The sequence below is a fragment of the Vipera ursinii genome (genome assembly GCF_947247035.1).
Source record: "Vipera ursinii genome assembly, chromosome: 2".
NCBI lineage: Eukaryota > Metazoa > Chordata > Lepidosauria > Squamata > Viperidae > Vipera > Vipera ursinii.
In genome coordinates this window covers 92065459-92085332 of record NC_139513.1, presented here as the reverse complement: position 1 = coordinate 92085332, position 19874 = coordinate 92065459, and the positions used below count along the sequence as shown (strand labels likewise).

Below are 19874 nucleotides of genomic sequence, written 5' to 3'. Positions count from 1 at the left end.
TACATTTTGAATGGGATTCCAACACACTAATAAACTTTTCTTCTTAACAGGAATTAATCTTTTAGATACCCTCTATCATCCAGATCAAGGTGACATTTTCCATTTTCCCTTGAGATCTGTACTTTTATAGTCCACATTGAGGGCAATCTCTGCCAATATTTTCAGGCAAATATTTTTACATGAATTTACTAGGATATTTGTGGCCTTTAAAGAAGTCTTTTAGCAATGGGGCCATCTCCTCAAAGAAGATCCAAACTGACCACAATTTGGAACAGACTTCTCACAAATTCACAGCTTAGGTGGACACATTCTTTTTCCTCATTTTAACTTTAATTTCTTATGTTCCTAGCTTGCAGAATTAGCTAGTGGATAATATATCATTTAAACCAAAATATTCCCTATTTCACAATCCTTATCCCATCTCCATTCTGCACCTGGAAAACTTTCCCCTCTTTTCCTTGGCATCTGGTTCACTCTGGAAAACTTGGGACCAGAAGGAAAGTTCTTTCCCTACCTGATTAAATCTGCACTCAGCTAGAGCAGGATCCATATGTACAGACTCAATTAGATGATCTTCAGGCAATTCTTTCATTTTCTTTTCCTCCCTTTCCTTGGGAATGGGGAGAATGACATCACAATTGGTTAGAGTTCTTCGTTCCTTGAAGAAAGATCTCTTCCTGCTCTGCCAGGATAACTGGCCAGCTGAACATTATGGAATATTTTAAACGATCCATTTCCTCCTCCATGACTTTTCATATGCTCAAATTAGAGCAGATTTCAATGCCAATGTTTCTTTTCCACATTCAGCAGCATGACAAGTTTTCAGCCAACAAATTAGCTTGACATTACATCCCCCCTCCTTCCCATAGAGGCTTTGGCACATACAGTTTCCCTGGCATCTATTAGTAACCTACTATGTATGAAGAGTCTAGATGCAAGCTCCCAGGTGAATGGCTTCAATTTTTGAAGATGCAGAGATGTGTATAAAGTTGGGAGAAGAGGAAATGAAAGAGAATAGTGATTTGCTTAATATGTGTAAGACCAGCATATCTGCCTGATGATTGGATCACTGTCATTATTGTTTCCTTGCATGGGTAGCAAGAAGGAATGCTTAAAAAATAGTAGGGAATTCATTTGTTAAGTATGCTTGAGAAATTGTTTAGAATATTCTGATTAAAAGGATTCAAGAGGTAGCAATGAGCAAACATTTGGGAACTGCTATGAAGATATTTATGTTTTACTCTTGTTTACCTGTTTTTACTTGCAGGCTATCTGCTGTAAAAGAAAACAACACAAAACATGAAATATAATCCACTCACTAATTTTTAATAACCAAAAAAATAAAATGAAAATACAGCAGTAACTTATTTGTCAGATAAAGTTTGCTTACCAGGTAAGCAGACAATTGCAAGTAGTCTTCAAACTGCACAAAAGCAGATAACGAACAGAGATCCTTCAATCCTTTCCCCTAGTAGAAACTACATCTTTGCCTCTGCATTTTGTACATGGCACCCACCCTATCTAAACCTATCTACAAACAGCAAGGTATTCCTGCTATTGTACTGACCAGGCTGTTTTTCTATTATTATTTTTTAAAAGCCAATCCCAAAGTACAAAAATAAAATTCAAGCATGGAAACATTCATTCAAAGCAGCCAAGGTTTATGTTAGATGCAGAACTGAACTATTTAATGCTAACTCAAATTAAACTCATTACTGTCTTTTCAAACTTAGGACATCTGAAGTAGCCATTCTTGCTTCAAAACAGTGCTCTCCATATGTTTGCACAACTTTTATGTTCTGTGTAGCTTAAATTAAACTGAATGTATATATTCTAGAAGTATGGGTCTGCATGTGAACACTACATGAAAAAATACCATACCGTAGATAGCCATTTGATAATTATAAGCACAGAAATTCATCATGCAAGTCTTCCTCCACTTTGCTTTTATTGGACATGTATATCCTACAACTGAGCTGTATAAGCCATTAGCTAATGCAGAACTTGTTTTCTTGCTGACCTATAATTAATATTGAAAACTGTTTCAAAATGAGACACATAATGAAGAGGCCTGCCCTCTAATAGCCAACATTTGTCTATATAGCATACAATTTATACACATTCACTCCCCCCCCCAAATTTCACCTGTTTAAGTAGATATTTTTTCTAATAATGCATATATTAGATAGCACCCTGCATTTACAATTCTAAAAAGTGTCTTTTCTAGGAAATATCGAAACCTTTTCCTGTCACTTTGGCTTAACGCGTCAGTGCTGGCCCTTCAATCCTCTGAAGGGTGGTTTGCCTTTTTTCGTCGTCCTTTTTCGCTCTTTTCCCGCTTTGAGCAGCTCAGACCTGATTTAAAAAATAGTTCACGAGGTTGATTAATATTTCCTCATAAGTGAAATACGCGAAGGCGGGCTGTCACTCATCGCAGTTACCTTTTAACATGCAGCGGGCTTGACTTCTAAATCAACATGCTGCTTATGAAAACAAAACCAAATAATAATAATAATAATAAACCAGTAGGCTGCAGAGGGCAAAATAAGAAACCGAAAAGGAAAAAAGAAAGTAAGGTAGGGAAGAAAAAAGAAACTGTAGCGGAAAAGGGGCACGTTTGGAGAAGGGGAAAAAATAAAAGGAGGAGGAGGAGGTGGTGGTGGTGGAGGCCCTGCCGGGGGCTGCAGTTGCTGTTCTCAGTCAACAGGTTGCACCGTTCCCCCTCGGCTGCCCCGCAATGCGCGAGCCCGTGCGCTCGCGCGCCCGCAGGCGCCTTCCCTGCGCGCGCTCCCGGGCTCTGCCGCGTCTCTGCTCTCTTTCCCTGTCTGGGGGAGGGAGGGGGGGAAAAGACGGAGGAGGAGGAGGAGGAGGCGGAGGCTGTCGCTGCTGCGGCTGCTGCTGCTGCTGCTAGCACGGTCGTCGTCCTCCATTTTGTGGCTGGGGCAAACCGTAGAGCTGAGCGCAGACGGAGTGGCTGGCGGGGGGAGGAGGAAGAGGAGGAGGAAGAAAAAGAGAAGGAGGAGGCGGAGGCGGAGGCGGAGGAGGACAGGAAGAAGAAGGGGAGGGCGGGACGCCCGTGCAGAGGGAGGAGGCGGGGGAGACGTGGAGAAGGAGAGGAGGGAGAAAGTGTGACTTTAATTAATCGCGGAGGGCAGAAGTGTGTGCGTGTGCTGCACGCGAGCGGGGGTGGGTGGCAGAGGAGCAGGTGAGGGGCTGCGGCCGTGTGTGTGTGTGTGTGTGTGTGTGTGTGTGTGAACGCGCGCGCGCGCGCGCGTGTGTGTAGGAGCGCGGTCCGCCTGTCAGTGTGCGGGTGGGGAGGAAAGGGAGGGGGCGGCTGCTTACCTCCTCATCTGCAAAGGGGCGGCTGCTTTCACCCCCCACCCCACCCCCAATCCCGTCGCCCCGTAACTCTGCTTCCTTCCAGTCCCCACCAAGTTGTTTATTTGCTTCGCTGCGTGCTGGAGCCATGGAAGTTGGTGGTTAGGAGGACTCCCAGCGCCCCCACTGGATACGGTAAGGGGTGTCTTCTTTCTTTTTTTCAATCTCCCCCCCCCCCTAGGTGTGGGCCGAGGGAGGAATGGTTTCTACTTTTAGGCTCTGTCCCTCTCGAAGGGAGGTGCACGGCTGAAGCGGCGGCCGAGTGCTTTTTTCCGTAGAGGTCACCCTCCACCCTGTCAGTAATGCCTCCCCCCCCCACTCCCGCCATTAAGATCTAATGGCTCGGTGCCGAGTGGTGAAGCCAGAGAAGGAAGGGTTGGCAGCCCCTTCCCTCGATCCGTTGCGTCGCTTAACTTTAAAGTCCTCCTCATTAAATTGGGACGAGGGAGAAGGCTCTGCTGTGGTTTAAATAACGCTCATATATGTACGCATCTATATCTATAATGTAGACCGGGGTGTGTGTGTGGGGGTGGTGGTGGAAGAGTGATTTCCTATTCTGTTCCACAACCGTCTTTGGCTCATTTTAATCCCATAAGAGAATGTCCAAAATAGGGACTCTTCTTGGAAAGGAACGATTTTAAGTTTGCAATCCTGTATCTGTTTGCTTAGGAGTAAGGGACTCTGAATTCAACGGACTTCCTTCTGATAGACGTGTAAATGGGACCGCACTGCAAAAGTAGTATAAATCTTATGTAATGGGTTCCTCCCTCTACTTTTATCTTCCCCGCGACTTCAAAAAAAGTCTATTTGCGAGGTTTGGGGTTGTTGTTTTTTTTAAAAAAATGTTCACTGTTTTTTTTTAAAAAAAGTATGCTATCGCCTCCCTTTTGTTCCCCCTTTTTTATTTTGGCGGCCCCATGGATTGGAAACAGACAAGGAGTTGAAAACTTGGACTTGGTTGGAATTTTTTTTTTTAACCAAAGGGCTGATGTTATTTTGCAGAAGTGGGCGTGCCAGGCAAATGCTCAACAGGTCCCGACACATTTTTTCTTTCTTTTTTTTAATCTTTACAAGAAGGAGAATTTCAACTCAAAAAAAGATTAAATATCTTTGGAGTTGCTTTTTTCTCTTCCAGCAACTGAATCACATGATAGATTTATCCCTTTGGCGTTGCCTGTCATATAATGACAAGGAGAGAAACTTGTCAAATGTGGTAACTCCGGTTCTTTTTCTGTCCTTCCCTCTTTTTTTAACTTTAGAGCTATATTATGGTGTGGATCTTTTAAAATTGCGCAATTCTTTTTGTCAAGACCCAAAAAGAATTTTTAAAGTTTCATGCAACTTTTGAGGAGGATATGCAGAATTGGCTGTGTCATTTGTATATGTTGCCTTTTTGTTTATTATAAGTCACCTTCTTGCCATTCTTAAATACCCTAGGCAGTTTCATGAATTTCTGGAAAATTTGTGCAAATATGATAGATAAATGTTACTATGATAATTTTTGGTATTTTAAGAACAAGATCTTATTTCTAAATTACTATTTCCAAATAAACAGCCACACTATATAGTAAGATTTCTTTCCTAATGAAAGTTAAGAGTAGATCATACTGAGAAATTTGGATAATGAATGGATGATACATACAAATGCAACAATATTTAGATAGACCTGAGAGAGATTTCTTGAAAATAAATTTTTTTAGGAAAAGTATAGAAACAAATGAAAGTTACTTTTTGTTTTACTGTTTATAAACTGCCTTTAATTTGACATGAATTAAATGCTATATTAAATAGATCATTTGGGGGGTTTTTTTGTTTGATTATATTAGACAATTATTATTTGATTAAATTAAGATAACTTTCAAGCCATCGGGGTGCTTTGTATTAGAAATATTATTTAAGAGACATTGGGAACTATTAAGTCTATCTTTTTAATATTCTTTTCTTGGGGTCAGTAAATCCTTATACCGTACTTGGGGTCAGTAAATCCTTATACTTCTGATCTCAGGCTAATGGTGTTTTTTGTTTTTTTTTAAATTAGTATTAAAATAATGGAGCCCAAAGAATCATTGAAATCCACTGGAAAGGAGGAAAGAGGGAAAAGTGTTCACTTTCATCCATCCTTTAAGGGTGGTGCTTCTGTCAAGACTCCAGTATCTACATCTACCCTGTCTGCCTCTTCTCAATCTGACTCCAAGCAACCTGTTCTGTGTGACTTGCCAAAAGGGTTAGGAAGCAATGTGCCACAGCCGGATCTCTCCAAAGCAGTGTCACTCTCAATGGGACTGTATATGGGTGAAACCGATACAAAAGTAATGGGAAATGAACTTGGATTTCCTCAGCAAGGCCAAATCAGCCTCTCCTCTGGAGAAACAGATTTTAGACTCCTTGAAGAAAGCATAGCAAGCTTGAATAAATCCTCTAGTCTGACAGAAGGCTCAAAAGGAGTTGCATCTACTGATGTGTCCCTAGAACCAGAGTTCCCAGCTATGACTAGTCGTGATCTTACTTTAAATCAAGGGTCTTTAGCACAAGGCCAAGTTGACAACAACAGTGGCAACTTGAAGCTCTTTTCGGAAGACCAAAGCACCTTTGATATTTTGCAAGATTTTGATTTGCCACCGGTGTCTCCTGGAAGAGAAACAAATGGAAGCCCTTGGAGAATGGATCCTGTTCTGGATGAAAGTAGCTTGCTTTCGCCTCTTGGTGGGGATGAGAGTTTTCTTTTGGAAGGAAATGAAATGGAGGATTGCAAGCCTCCCATTTTACCAGACACAAAGCCTAATATTAATGAATGTGAGGATCTTTTGTCAAGTTCTACAATGCAGATGCCACAAGTGAAAACTGAAAAAGAAGATTTTATTGAATTGTGTACCCCTGGAGTAATAAAGCAGGAGAAAATAGGCACAACTTACTGCCAGGCTACTTTTTCTGGATCAAGTATGGTTGGAAATAAAACATCTGCCATTTCTGTTCATGGTGTTAGTACTTCTGGAGGACAAGTTTACCACTATGATTTGAACACTCAACAGCAGGATAAGAAACCAGTTTTCAATGCCATTCCGTCTCATCCTGCTAGTTCAGAAAATTGGAATAGGTGCCAGGGATCTGGAGATGATGCCCTTGCACCAGTGGGTGCTTTGAATTTTTCAAACAGATCTGTCTTCTCTAATGGATATTCAAGGTAAGATACTTTTTTCTATTTTAACTTAATAGAACGCTTCTATGTAATATGAAGGAAGTAATAATAATGTTCGTCGAAAAATAAGCTGTATACAGTGCGGGTCAAGTCATTGCAAGTTTACATTTTATAATTATAATAAAAGAGAAAATAAAAATGGCTACTATTGCCATTCAGGTTACTTTTTAGCTAAAGACAATAAATTAGTTCCAATTTTCATTCAATTAGTTTCAGTATTCAGTTCAATATTGCATTGGTTCTCATGATATTGAACAAAAATCTATTTTATTTATTCTTTACTCATTTTAGCAAATAAAATACAAAGCCTAGGATTTTTGTAGTAGGATTTAAATTTTAATACTGAACATGAGTAAATTTTGGACGATGTGCAGATTAAGCTATGGGAAATAGTGTTTTTGTCACTGCTAACTGTGGAAAAAATGTTGGATATTAAGATTCAGAAGTATAAAATTTGTCGCTGTCATCTGACAATTTAAATTCTATATTGTTAAATCTTTTTTCCTGTAAGATTAAAATTTCATTTAATGTTTATTAAGTGATTTCAGGCAGCTATATTCTAACAGAAGTATCATCTTTAATTTTTGCAGTACTTAATTTTTTTCTTCTAACAAATGTTGGCATCTATTTTTCTTAGTAAACTTGCTGTTCCTTTGAAAGTTGAGTTCTAATGGATTTTTACTTAACCAGATATAATTTACCTGTGAGTTTGTTATTGGAATAAAATATTAAAGTATTGCATATTAGTAGTAGTCCAGTTTTCATTGAACTATTTTGTTCTTTTGTTTTTTTGGTCTTTGTTAAGAACATAGGCACACATATGAAATAGCACAAAACATGCATCAATTTTCTACTTTCTATATGTTATGTTTTCACTCATGACAATTACTGTGGTGGAGGAAAAGAAGAAATAGTTTGGACACTATATCACTATATAGAGAAGGGAATATTGTAATGCAATGTATATTGCTTCATATTAATTTGATTTTAAACAACCTTTTTTAAAGTAGAAACAATTTTATAGTACATACTTGTTGCAAGTTGCCTTTTATTTTTCTTTTCATATTTTTCTTATGTTAATTGTTATGTGGTGAGTTTACAACAAATCTCATGGAATTAAAATTCTGCAAATAAGCTGCTTGTATCATTCTTTTTGTAAAAATATCAACAAAAAGAACACCCTTTAAACAGTTTATACTTTTGTAGTGAAGCTGTACATCTTAAGGAGGTTTATGCTAAAGACTTTTAAAATGATGGTTTGGTGTGTCTAAAGTTTCTGAAATGTGTATGAATTCCAAATACCTTTTGTCTTTTTTTGCTCAGTTGAAGTCCCTTTTTTCTTACCTTGATTTTTATCTGGTATTTAACATAAAAGAAATTAAAATGTTTATTATAGATTGTATACTTTAATTTTTTTAAATGGAAGCAAAATTATTAATATGTTCAAATAATAATAATGACTAACATTATTAACCACTTGTTTGCAAATGAACTTCCACCTTGCTCTCTGTCCATTCCTGTGCTTCTCTAAATTTGTTTTATACCATTCTTCAACATCTGGTGTAGCTTAAGGGTTAGAAGTTGAACGTGTTCCATCCAAGGCATCTACTTTGCTAATAAATAGACAGTGGAGTTCAATTCCTAAAATCCCAATTACATGTAAATATATGTATGCCGGCGGGTTATTCCCAGGGGAAGGGCGTTCTCTGTGGGTGCGCCTGCCCTATGGAACCAACTACCCACAGAACTTAGGACTGCCCCCGACCTTTGCTCATTTCGCCGGGAACTGAAAACTTGGCTCTTCGATCTGTTTGGTCCAGACTGTGGGGTTGTTAATTGAACTGGGTTTTAGATTTACTCTTGGGGCTTGAATTTAATTTAATTGTTTTATTTGTTTTAAATTTTTTGTATTCATGGTTTTAACTGCCCTGTAAACCGCCCTGAGTCCTACGGGAATAGGGTGATATAATAAAATAAAATAAAATAAATAAATGTTGATATGAGCTTTTGGAATCTGCTACTTGAACTAGTCACCATAATAGTGGTTTTGTCTAAGATAACATGACTATCACTCTTCCATTACTGGATTTGGGTCACATTTTTATTAATTTGGTATTTTGGATTGTAAGGTATGATAGGACATAGAACTTTTATATTCTTGAATATTGTAAAAGGAACTTGTGGCTTAGGCAGCTTTTAAACTATGAAAATTCTTTTTTTAATACAAGACAAGACAAAAATTGTTTCTTCCAATATATTATTTAAATTAATTGATATCATTAAATTGGGTGATTTTTTTATTTTATGGGTGCATCTGTTTCTACAAAAAAAGAAACATCTAAAACAAGACTTTTGATTACACTATTTAAATGGAAATAATTCTAGATCAGATTTTATATACACTTTTTAAAGTTTACGTTTTATATTTTTCTTTTAAGCAATAATACTTGGGGATAGAGGAATACTATACATTAGCATTTGTCCATTTCTGCCCTAGTTTATTTTTAAATATTATTTTAATAAAAACATACACAAATGCTTAAGTAGCAAGGTGACATATTGTAAGTATCTTGCTGCTACTGATAAGAACTCCTCTGTGCCCCAAGATTATCACTGTTGGTTCCCAACTTTAAAATATTGAGCTCTTTTTGATTTAGTTATTACCTCAGGGAGAGCTTACAGTATATAATGGATAAAAAAGAACTTGCAGTTGTTTAATAATGTAAGATAAAATAGAATGATGAGATGGAAATGTAAAAGCAAAAACAAAATTGGAAATGCAAGAGTACTACTAGAGAATACAAAATAGGAATCTGATGTTTCTTAATTCCACTGTACTTTACAGCAATATTTCCATATCAATAGAAGAGAATACATGTATCTTGGAACTGAAATGTGGAGTCCTTGGTGAAAGGTTTAGTTTGCAAACTCCATTCCCTTCTAGCACAGAAGATGTTAGCTAGTTGGGCAACAAAACGTCTGCAAGAAAACAAGCTCAGAGAGCAAGCACAAAGGACTCTATATTTCAATATGAAACGTTAGAATTTGTATATTTGAGGCTATGAGTCATATGGGAGCTGAGCATCATTGCGGAGGTTATTGTGATTCCTGAGCCCGTCAATCGGTTTAGAACAGATTATGCTTCCTACAGGCTTTTCAGTTTCAGAATAGTTCAGATTTGTGAAATTATGGGAATCAATACTGGCAAACTGGAACAACTATGTTTCTCTTTATACTTTGGGAACATGAACAAAATATTAGGAACAATCATGGTAAAATACTGCAATATTAAACAGCATGAATTAAACTAAAGCTATTTTTATGGGGTTATCTTAAATAAACTTTTCTATTGACATGATTTAATATGTTTTCTAAACAATGATACATATTTGACTTTCAGACCAACTTAAATAGACAAAATAGATAGTGAAAACCTATCAAATGTATCTAAATCTATTTAGAGGACTTACAGTTTCTAAAATGAAGAATGATGGGAAATACCATTATTTTTAAACTGATCATTTAATATTGAATGAAACCCACAGTTAAATTTGTAAAACTAGGTTACATGCTGTCACATTAGATAATAGTATTTTGCATGCTTGGTTTCTATAGGATATAGAAAATATCATTAAAACTTTTTCACTCTATCTACAGTTAGCACCTTTTAACATCTTGTCAGGATACAAACAGGGATCTTGGAATGCCTTGTAATAATAATAAGTTGGAAGGGACCTTGGAGGTCATCTAGTCCAACCCCCTGCTCAGGCAGGAAACCCTATATCATTTCAGGCAAATGGCTGTCCAGTCTCTTCTTAAAAACGTCCAGTGTTGGAGCATTCACCACTTCTGGAGGCAGGTTGTTCCACTGGTTAATTGTTCTAACTGTCAGGAAAATTCTCCTTAGTTCTAGGTTGTTTCTCTCTTTGTCTTCCATTTTTCATCCTTAGTGTTTGGTTATCCAACTATGCTGGAACAAAGTTTGAAGAAGGTGATCAGGAGTCTCTCTCAGTCCTAGGAAGAAGGCAGTGGTAGACCACTTCCAAAAACATGGCCAAGAAAACTGCAGACTTCTGCAGGCAGTCTTTGTAGATCAGGAAAAATAATTTATTATGTTTATATTACGTTACTTTAGTGTAATCCTGCTTTTAAACATCATATGCTTCATTTCTCAAAGATCCTCCCTCTACTAAATCCAACAGTATTAAAGTGATGGATGTTCTTTGCTATGAGTTTTCTGCCAGCATTTTCTTTCAAAAAGCATTTCCTTCTTCCTGAATGTTGGGGGGGGGGGAAGAGATCACACCAGCTGTTGAGCTGATGCAATGTTAAATTAGGGAAAATTCTGAATTTGTTGCAGCTATACACCTTCCCAATGTGCTCCCTGCTTGGTGTTACAGTGCTTCTTTCTGCTTCTTCCTAACAATGGGTTTTGTGGTATTGAGTACCAGCCTCAATAGGCAGAAAGAAATATCTGACACCAACTTGCCCCTTATGCAGTTGAAGCTTTCAGAAAACCCCATCCTCTGAATTATCCTGTAGCATCTCAAGGGCTATAGTAGTGCAATCAGAATGCACTTATATATAAATACACCTTGACTTATTTATTCATTCACTTTACTTGGCCACCATCTCCCATAGATGATTTTGGATGGCTTACAATAGTTTTTAAAAAAAGACCCAAAACCCAATAAACAATAAAAAACAAATATACAAAACCATGCTAAATATTATTATAAATATATTGAAAACATAAAAAATATAATCAGCAGAAGAGTATAATTTATTCATAACATTCAGTACAATCATTGTACAGGCTCTACACCACAGCTATATTCCTAGGGCCAGACTAAGCTCTTGGTATGTTCTACAGGTCAGGCGCTACATAGAAAAAACTCTCTTCCTGGATCACAGGAAGTTACAATCCTTAGTAGATGGGACTGTAACATGCATCTTCTGCTAGACCTGATGGAATGAATACAGTCCTTCAAATCCTCAGAAACTCTTTGCTGCTTTTTTGTAAAAAATTTGCCAGCTAATTGGTATGTACATATGTGCAGATTATTGTTTGTTGTTGTTGTTGTTAGTTGCGAAGTCGTGATCGACCCATCGCGACCCTATGGACAATGTTCCTCCAGGCCTTCCTGTCCTCTACCATCTTCTGGAGTCCATCTAAGCTCACACCTACTGCTTCAGTGACTCCCCTAAATTTGCAATCTGCTGTGATATCCTGCTCACTATTCAAGGCGTTGTTATATTATTGACAAATATCTCTTACTTGCCCCAAGGGTTAATTTCCTCTATCAGTTTTTTCTCACTTAATATCAAAGCTTTTATTCTATAATGCATTTCATCTTATTTGTATTATGGACCTTGCACACATACCTCTACAAACTATGGTTAATTTTTATCACAAGAATAAGTTGTAGTGACTATCTGACTGTTAAGTTCTTTCTGTTTCATTGAGAATTCTATTTTTCTGTTTCTTCATACACAGCTGATAATTTGTTAATCTTAACTGTAACTTGCACGAAATAAAGCATTTTTCAGATCCGTTGAATTTCATTTCTAGTGGACTATAATTAATAACATGTTCTTGGATTTGGAATCATTAGACTGATCTAGTGTTCACCATGTGGTGGTATCAGAATATGTTTTGAAGCATTTTTGCCCATTCTAGTCATCTCAATCCAAAGTGACTTGTATCTCAATAAGAACTCATAGGAAGTTAAGATACTTATTAGCTAAACTCTAAAATTAGCTTTCTTTAACTTGGTGGCCACCAAATGTATTATATTTTGTCTTCTGCTATCACTAGTAGTCCAGGAGAACTGGAGAACGCCTAGTTGAGAAATCTTTTGTACGACAAATACTTTGCTGTTTCCCCAAAGTCAGTTACAGAGTCAAATGGGTAGAGAAAAAGAACCACTGTATTTTTATCTACAAGAATAATGTTCTTAGCAACATATTACTGCAGCAAACTTGGATAGAACTATTATGTACAAGATTACAGGAGAAATATATATGGCATCAAGTCAGAAAATGGGTTCTGTCTAAAGTTTAAATAGATACCACAGTGGCTCTTTTATTTGTCCTACCTATTATTTATATAGTTAATATAACATGATATTACAATAATTTTAAATTTTAATAACAAAAATCTAAACGGCCAGATTAAGTTGCTCACTATACCATGTAATTAAAAAAATTCACTTGGTTATTTTAAGCAGTCATTATCTCGGCTTAACCTACTTGACTGAGATATGTAATATTGAAGAAACAAGTATGCCACATTGACTTAATAAAAATTATGCAGAGCATAAATATAATTAATGCATGGTTTTTACTATAGCCTTCATTACAAAATAGTCATTTTTCTCCATGCTCTAAAATTTTCATACCTACTTAAACAAATTATAAATAAATAGCAATTGGGAATATACTGTTTATGTAGGTATTATGCTAGCATTCTCTTCACAATTAGATTTTATCAGGTAAGGTTCCAGGCAACAGCAGGTATCTGATGTACTATCTGTACATCTGGGTCATAGGAATAAAAACAAAATCTTTAAACTTCATTTTCAGTAAAACAGTAGTAGCAAAATGAAAGCCTTGAATCCCAATTTTTTTATTCTGAATTTGATTTCAGCAGACAATACATTTCAAACTAATCCTTTATGACTATTTCATGTTTTAGGTATCCAGAGTGAAATATTGAAGCTTGCTGACTCAATAATAGCCTGAGGTGCCTGTTAAAACAGTTTGCTACCAGTGATGTATTTTTAATATATGCATGTGATAATTGTTCTTTGACATGTATGAATTAAAGGAAGCTTGTGCATTTTAGAACAAGTGTAAACTCATACAGCAAGCTTCTCCTATCTTGTGTCTTCCACATATGTTCTAATTGCCATAGTATCTAGTTAATTTGGAAAACCATTGTTGCTGGACAATGTAAGCAGTAGGAAAGCATCAGCTTGGAAAGGCTTGTGTACATGTTCTTTATATTTATTCCCCTTGCCTGCTTTTCTTTCTTTACCATTGGTTGTGTATGCCGCTGTTCAGACTTTCTATAAGTTGTATTGTAGTCTAGGTTTCTGGAGGGTTTGGTATCCTCACCCTGTTGTCTAGGTCAGAGAGACAGTTCCCCTCTTCTCCCACCAGGCCACCAAGCTGTAAAAGTTGGGGATCACTGTTCTAGGTTATTGTCTCTTATCAAGAATTAATTTTTTGAGCCAAGTATTTCAAGAGAGATACCCAAATTTAAATGGACTGTCACTCCCACTGTATTTATATTAGTCATTTATGAGAGGATTGTTAAGTGTTGTAGAAATAGTTCAACTAGCCTCATTGTGTTTAAAACTAGGGTTGGTACATCAATCACTTGATTACTTTTTTTATTCAGTTACTGTCAAATATATATTGGTAGAAACAGTAATACCTGTGATGTGTAAGTGGTAAGGTACTTTTCAAGCAAACTATTTTCTTGAAGCAGTAAGATTAATTTTTCTCAGTAGTTAAATGTATATTATTCACACACACGTTCTGTTTGAATTAAATTAATATTTTAAATGTGTTTTATGTTGATTTCAAAACACCCTCCTCCTAATTAAAATGTAATGCTGAGTTATTGTTTGTAAAACTGCAAGTAGACTTTGGCAACTGCTTTTGTAAAGTGACATCCCTTTAGTTTAATCCCGGAATATAACATTTTAAAATAGTTTTTGCTGAAATATTCAAATCCATTTTCTCAAAAAAAACAACAACAGTTCTTTAGTATTGCTTTCCATTCAAATACATGAATAAGACTGGCATCTTAATTTTATTATTAAAATGATTTTCTTTCTTACATTAAAATTAGTAATTTGAGGATTTATAAAATTGTGTTGCGTATGTGTTTTACTTTGTTTTGAGTTTTGAATTGTTTGCCTAGATAGCTGTATCTGCTTCATAGCATTTTAGAATAATAGATGTCAAGCATGGGAAAACAGGAGTCCGGGCATTTCAAATGAATATATAGATTTATTTCAAGCTTAAGTTCTCTACAAGAATCTGAACTACTAACAATCAAAGCAAATTGGTGGTGGATAAGAGTCAATGGAATTCAAAATGGGCTAGACGTAGATCTTTTGTGGACATGAAGGGACTTGAGACTGATGATGCATTTGAGCCCTTTCCTCAGGCTCAGCCTGGTCATCTCCTACAATACAATTGGAATAACCTAGTAGGCTATTAAGTGGAGGTCCTGTTAGTGCATGGATTCAAATTAAAACATCCTAGATTGACGGACATCTAATCTCCATTTGAATAGTTCCATTGAAGGGAAGTCCACCACATATTCATTGTTTCATAACTCAAATCCATTATTCTGAAACCTGCACCTGGGTTATGAGGGGAAAGAACTTGAACCCCTTCTAAGTGATTGCTCTTCATGTATTATAAAGATATTATCATTCCCCCTTCAGTAATCCTTTTTCTGAGCCAAGGAGACCCAGCTCCTTTGGTGTCTGTTCACAGGATTTAGTTTCTAGTCATTTGATTCCTCTTTGAAATTCCTTAAACCTGTTCAGGTTTCTCCAAATCATTTTAAAAATGTGGTGCCTAGTATTCAGAGTACTCGGTGCTCAGACTAGCACCTGGAAGAGCAGCCATGAAGGTCTTGGAAACAGTAGTGAAGTGCTGTGATGTGTTTATACCTAAAAAGATTAGATAGTGCAGGCAGTGGTATTCCCTTTGACACTGTGAAGCAAAAGTTGGACTTTGAAGAAGGAGGAGAGCAAGAATATTGATCCATTTGAACTTTGAACTGAGAGTATTTGCGACCATTTGAAGTTAGTCACCCCAAAAAATATATTTATGACCCAGATTCCACGTTCCAATGGCCTCCTCCTCACCCCACCATCGGCCATATGATTGCATTCTGGGCACTCAACAACCAGCCCACATTATGGCGATTTACAGCATCCTGCAGCCATGTAACTGTGATTTATGAATTTTTTTTTGCTGGAAATTGACTTCCAGTTACAGTACTGTCAAAAAATGGCAATTGCGGACAATGACACCAATGACACTGTATTGACTTAATGACTGCTGCAAAAAAGGGTGTAAAATTGGACATAGTCACACGATAACCTTCTTAACAATCGGCACAACTTGCAAGCCTAATTTTGGACTCAATTATGGTTGTAAGTCAAGGACTTACATGTATCATGGACAGGTGAGAAAAGAAGCAAATGAGTCATTGATCAAATCAACTAAGAGTTCTCTCTTGAGGTGCAAACTACCAGGCTCAATAGTCATACACCAAGACTTAGCTGTCTTCCCAGTGTTGGTAAGAAAGAGAAGGAAGGAAAGAGAAGAGGACAGTCAGCAGCAAGGTGGTTGAATGGTCTCAGTTATAGTGGCATTGAGTGCTCTGTTGGAAGATAGGCTGGGGACAGATCAACAAAGGGAAAATCTATCTAGGTAGTGGCTAAGAGTTGATTCTGTGTATGTGAGAGAGGGAGAGGGAACATAAAAGGTACACTTCTCATTTTATGGATAAAAAAATCATTATAAGAGTCTTTGGATAGTGGGCAGGACCTAAATGTTTTAAATAAACAAATGGTTTTTGTGCCAGCTGCTTTAACTGATCTTGTTATTAAGTGAAATAAAAATACATTCCTAGACTTGTGGTAGAGATAGTAAAATTTTATTTTTAAAATGTTAAGATTCCTTGCTGAGTTTGTAGTTTCTTCATCGTTTATTAAAAAATTGAGAATTAAATCCCCTAAATATATTAATATGGTTACTTCCAGTTAGGGCAGTATAATGAAGTATTTATTTGTATTTCATTGCTGAATTAGCTAACTTTTTGGCTGAAATAGCTCTTAAATGTAAATGAACATCTCTAATTCAGCTACAGCTATTTAAACAGTTCAGTCTTCAAATTATGACCATAATGGAGTTTATCCACCACAGTCCTAACTTGTCACAGTTGTAAGACATGGGCCATGTGACCATCCCAATTTTACAACCTTTTTTTGTGTCGGTCATTAAGTGGCTGACACAATTGTTAAAAGAACACAGGGTGGTTGCCAAGCAAACTAGTGGTTTGCTGTGGATGTGGAAATAAATAAATGCCCAATTCTGGAAGGCTGTTAAACAAGGATTACTTGCATTGTAAGAGTTGCTTAGTGGATCAGACTGAAGCCAGATTACCAGTGGACGATGCTCAAGAGAGCATTTCAGATACCTCCTCCTTATACTCACAGCTCCCTCTGCTGTTGAACCTGAAAATTTATCATCAAATGTACATGCTGGAATGCTGTGGCATAAAGAACTTTTGCTAAAAAGACATTTAAAACTTTCTTTGTATACATAGAAGTTCTTTATATACCTGCAAATACTGATGACTCATTCCTAGAAAGATACAATAATATTAGGGTTTGATAGAAGAACAATCCAATAGTAAGAATTTTTGTCTGTATATTGCAAATATTGGAGCTTGGAATATTTAATGCAGTACAGTTAATCTTCCCTTAACAATCACAATTGGGACTAGCAATCTAAGGGACACAGTTGTTAAACAAGATATCAGGTGACCCCAGCAGACCTACAACCTTACTTCTGCTGTGGTCATTAAGCAAATCACCTGCAATTGTTAACTGAGACATCACATGGCTGTGACTTGAAATTTTACTGCCGGTTTCTCCATTAACACTGCTTGTTGTAAGCCAGCTGTGATAAGTGCAAATGATGGTCATGTGACTGCAGGACACTGCAATGGTGGTAAATTTCTGCTGGTTCCAAAGTGCCCAAATCTCAGTCATGTGATTGTGGGGACGAGCAATATTGTAAAGTTCCTTTTTCAGCACAAATGTAACTTCAAACAATTGGTTAACAGGGCAGTTTGTAAGTGAGGACAACCTATAGGGTCTATATAAGGTAGTCCTCGAGTTACAACAGGAGTTGAGGCTGAAATTTCCGTTGGTAAGGTATGCAGTCGTAAAACTCAACATCAAGTTAGCACCTCACTTAGCAATAGCAATTCCAGCACTCCCCAATGCCATTGTTAGCCAAGGACCCATCCTGATCCAAGCCATTTCTGGCTTGGTGTCTCCCAGCCAGAGAAGCCCTAGTACAGTAGCACAGCACAAAGTCCAACCATTGCCGCCCTGACTGCTCTGTGCTCTGCTCCCCTAGTTGATCTTCAATCTCTTCTTGCTCCTGCTGCTGCTGAGGCATTCCCGGCTTGGCCCTTCACAAGGCAGCTGCTGGCCAGATGAGGAAACCATTATGCACGATCTCCGCCTCAAGAAAGCCTCATGTAGCCAACAGCTGCCTCATGAAGCTCTAGGCTAGGTGTACTTGGTCAGCAGCAGGAGCAAAAAGACAGCAAAGATCATCTTGGGGCAGCAGAGCACAGGTCAGCAGGTGCCTCAGAGTGCAGTGGGGTAGAGATGTGGGGGAGATAGGCAAGTAGGGAGATTTGAAGCGTCCCTGGGGTTGTAAGTGTAGGTGGGCTGCCAATCATCCAAATGTTGTTTGTATGATGTGAAGTTGTACAACGCCTGTAACTCTGGAGACTCAGGCATAAGCATCATTCATTCAGTGGTGCCATAACTTTGAATAGTCACTGAACTAATGATTGTAACTCAAGGACTGCTTGTAAATGGTATGATGTGAAAGGCTATCTTTTTGGCACAAGATGATGATTTTTACATTATGATTTGATGCTAGGATCCTCCAACATTGTTCTTGTTTTACTTTTGCTAAAGTTACTTGGTTATTTGATCCCTTTGCTGTATTTTGAAAAATATTCCTTTTTTAGTTTCATCTTGTTAATCAGTTTCTGACTATATATGCCAGCCTGAAGCTATGAATGAAAGGTAGTTTGTACATATAACTGTATTAAAAGTGTTTCTTTATATACTCTGAAATTCATCAAAATGAAAGGCTGCTTGTAAGTATAAGTAAGATAGGAATTGTTCAAAAAACATATTACCTAACTATTACACTAAATGTACAAGCATAAATTTTGTTCCTATGTTAATCCTTCTAAAACCTTGTGTTTTACCAGAAGTTTTAGTAAGAGCTTACTGAAAGATGAAACAAAGCCTAGGACCGTGGTTTCCTTTGTTCTTTGCCTGCTGGCTTATATTTTATCAATTTAACATTTAAAAAAACCACTTCAAATAAACATAAATTAGTGGTACAGTATACCTTTGCGTCTGTGTCATTTCTTCAAAGAGTTGATTTTATCGCAGATTTGGACACAAACCAGGGATAATTGTACGTGCTTATATATTCTTAAAACTAGATTAGGACTAAAGCAAATATAAAGTTCAAAACAGAAGATTCTTAGTTTAAGCTAGAATGAGGAATTTCTTAATAGCTCATTATAAGCTTAAGACTTTTATTCCAAATAAATCTTTGGTTTTGTATACATTTTGTTTTTTCCTCAACGTAACTAATCCTCTTCTTAGGAGATATTAGGTAGGTTATTGAACGAAATATTCTCATATTTTTTAAATGTGAATGAACATCATCAAGTTGCTATTTTACTTAACTTTACCTAGAATTGCAGAGTTTACATTTTATACATGTTGTCTAAAAGAATTGCTTGATTTTAATTTTTAACTCAAAATTTATTTTTTCTTTGCATATTGGCACTCTGGTTTATAATCTAGTGTTTTGTGAGTTGAAATCCAAAATATCTATAGGCAGCTATCCTAACAGATAATTCCTGAACATGTTTCATATATTGTAATTTGAATTTGTTTCCTGTAAGGCAAAAGATAGAATAAGATGCTAACCTTTCAGTAAATTTACATACCGTATTTTCTGGCGTATAAGACGACTTTTTAACCCATGAAAATGTTCTCAAAAGTTGAGGGGTCGTCTTATACGCCAGGTCGTCTTATACGCCGGAAAATAGTACATAAATCAATCGAGCGCCCCTGTTCTTGCAAAGCAACTTCAAGCCTCCTTGTCCAGTCTCCCCTCCAACGTGACTCTCCCTTCCCACCCCGAAGAGCCTCTAAGCCCCTTCCCCTCCCCCTTGCAAACACCAGACCCCAGGAGCGGCAGGAAGCCCCTCCCCCTCGCCCAAGCGGCATCTGAGCATAAGCAGAGCGCGCCCTGCTACCCGCTATTGTTGTGATTCAGGGTCAGCCTGTGGGTTCGGCAGTTGGGTCGGACGATTCAGAGGAGGAGGAGGGGGGTGTTGGAGAGCTTGCTGAGGGTGTTGGAGAGCTTGCTGATGAGAGCCCTCAGCCAGGCCCCTCCCACCTGGTTACGATGCAGACCCAGCTGTGTG

The 19874-nt window shown here is 37.3% G+C and overlaps 1 protein-coding gene and 1 long non-coding RNA gene across 3 annotated transcripts in view; one reads left to right on the top strand and one right to left on the bottom strand.

Moving 5' to 3' along the window:
- Positions 1-1305: 1305 nt before the first annotated feature.
- LOC310635029 lies at positions 1306-2559 on the bottom strand. Its single transcript, XR_014491311.1, has 2 exons — positions 2442-2559; positions 1306-2355 (listed from the first exon to the last, which is right to left on the bottom strand). It is a non-coding gene; the product is annotated as an uncharacterized lncRNA (long non-coding RNA).
- Positions 2560-3111: 552 nt separating this feature from the next.
- Positions 3112-19874, top strand: part of NR3C1 (nuclear receptor subfamily 3 group C member 1) — a 65714-nt gene continuing 48951 nt past the window's right edge. The window contains exons 1-2 of one of the 2 annotated variants that reach the window (XM_083353574.1): positions 3112-3513; positions 5417-6559. In XM_083353574.1, coding sequence (XP_083209700.1) covers positions 5427-6559 — 1133 coding nt within the window. In that variant the 5' untranslated portion in view covers positions 3112-3513; positions 5417-5426. Of the gene's footprint in view, positions 3514-4091; positions 4411-5416; positions 6560-19874 lie in introns of those variants that run through there. The other variant, XM_083353573.1, reaches the window with a different exon arrangement.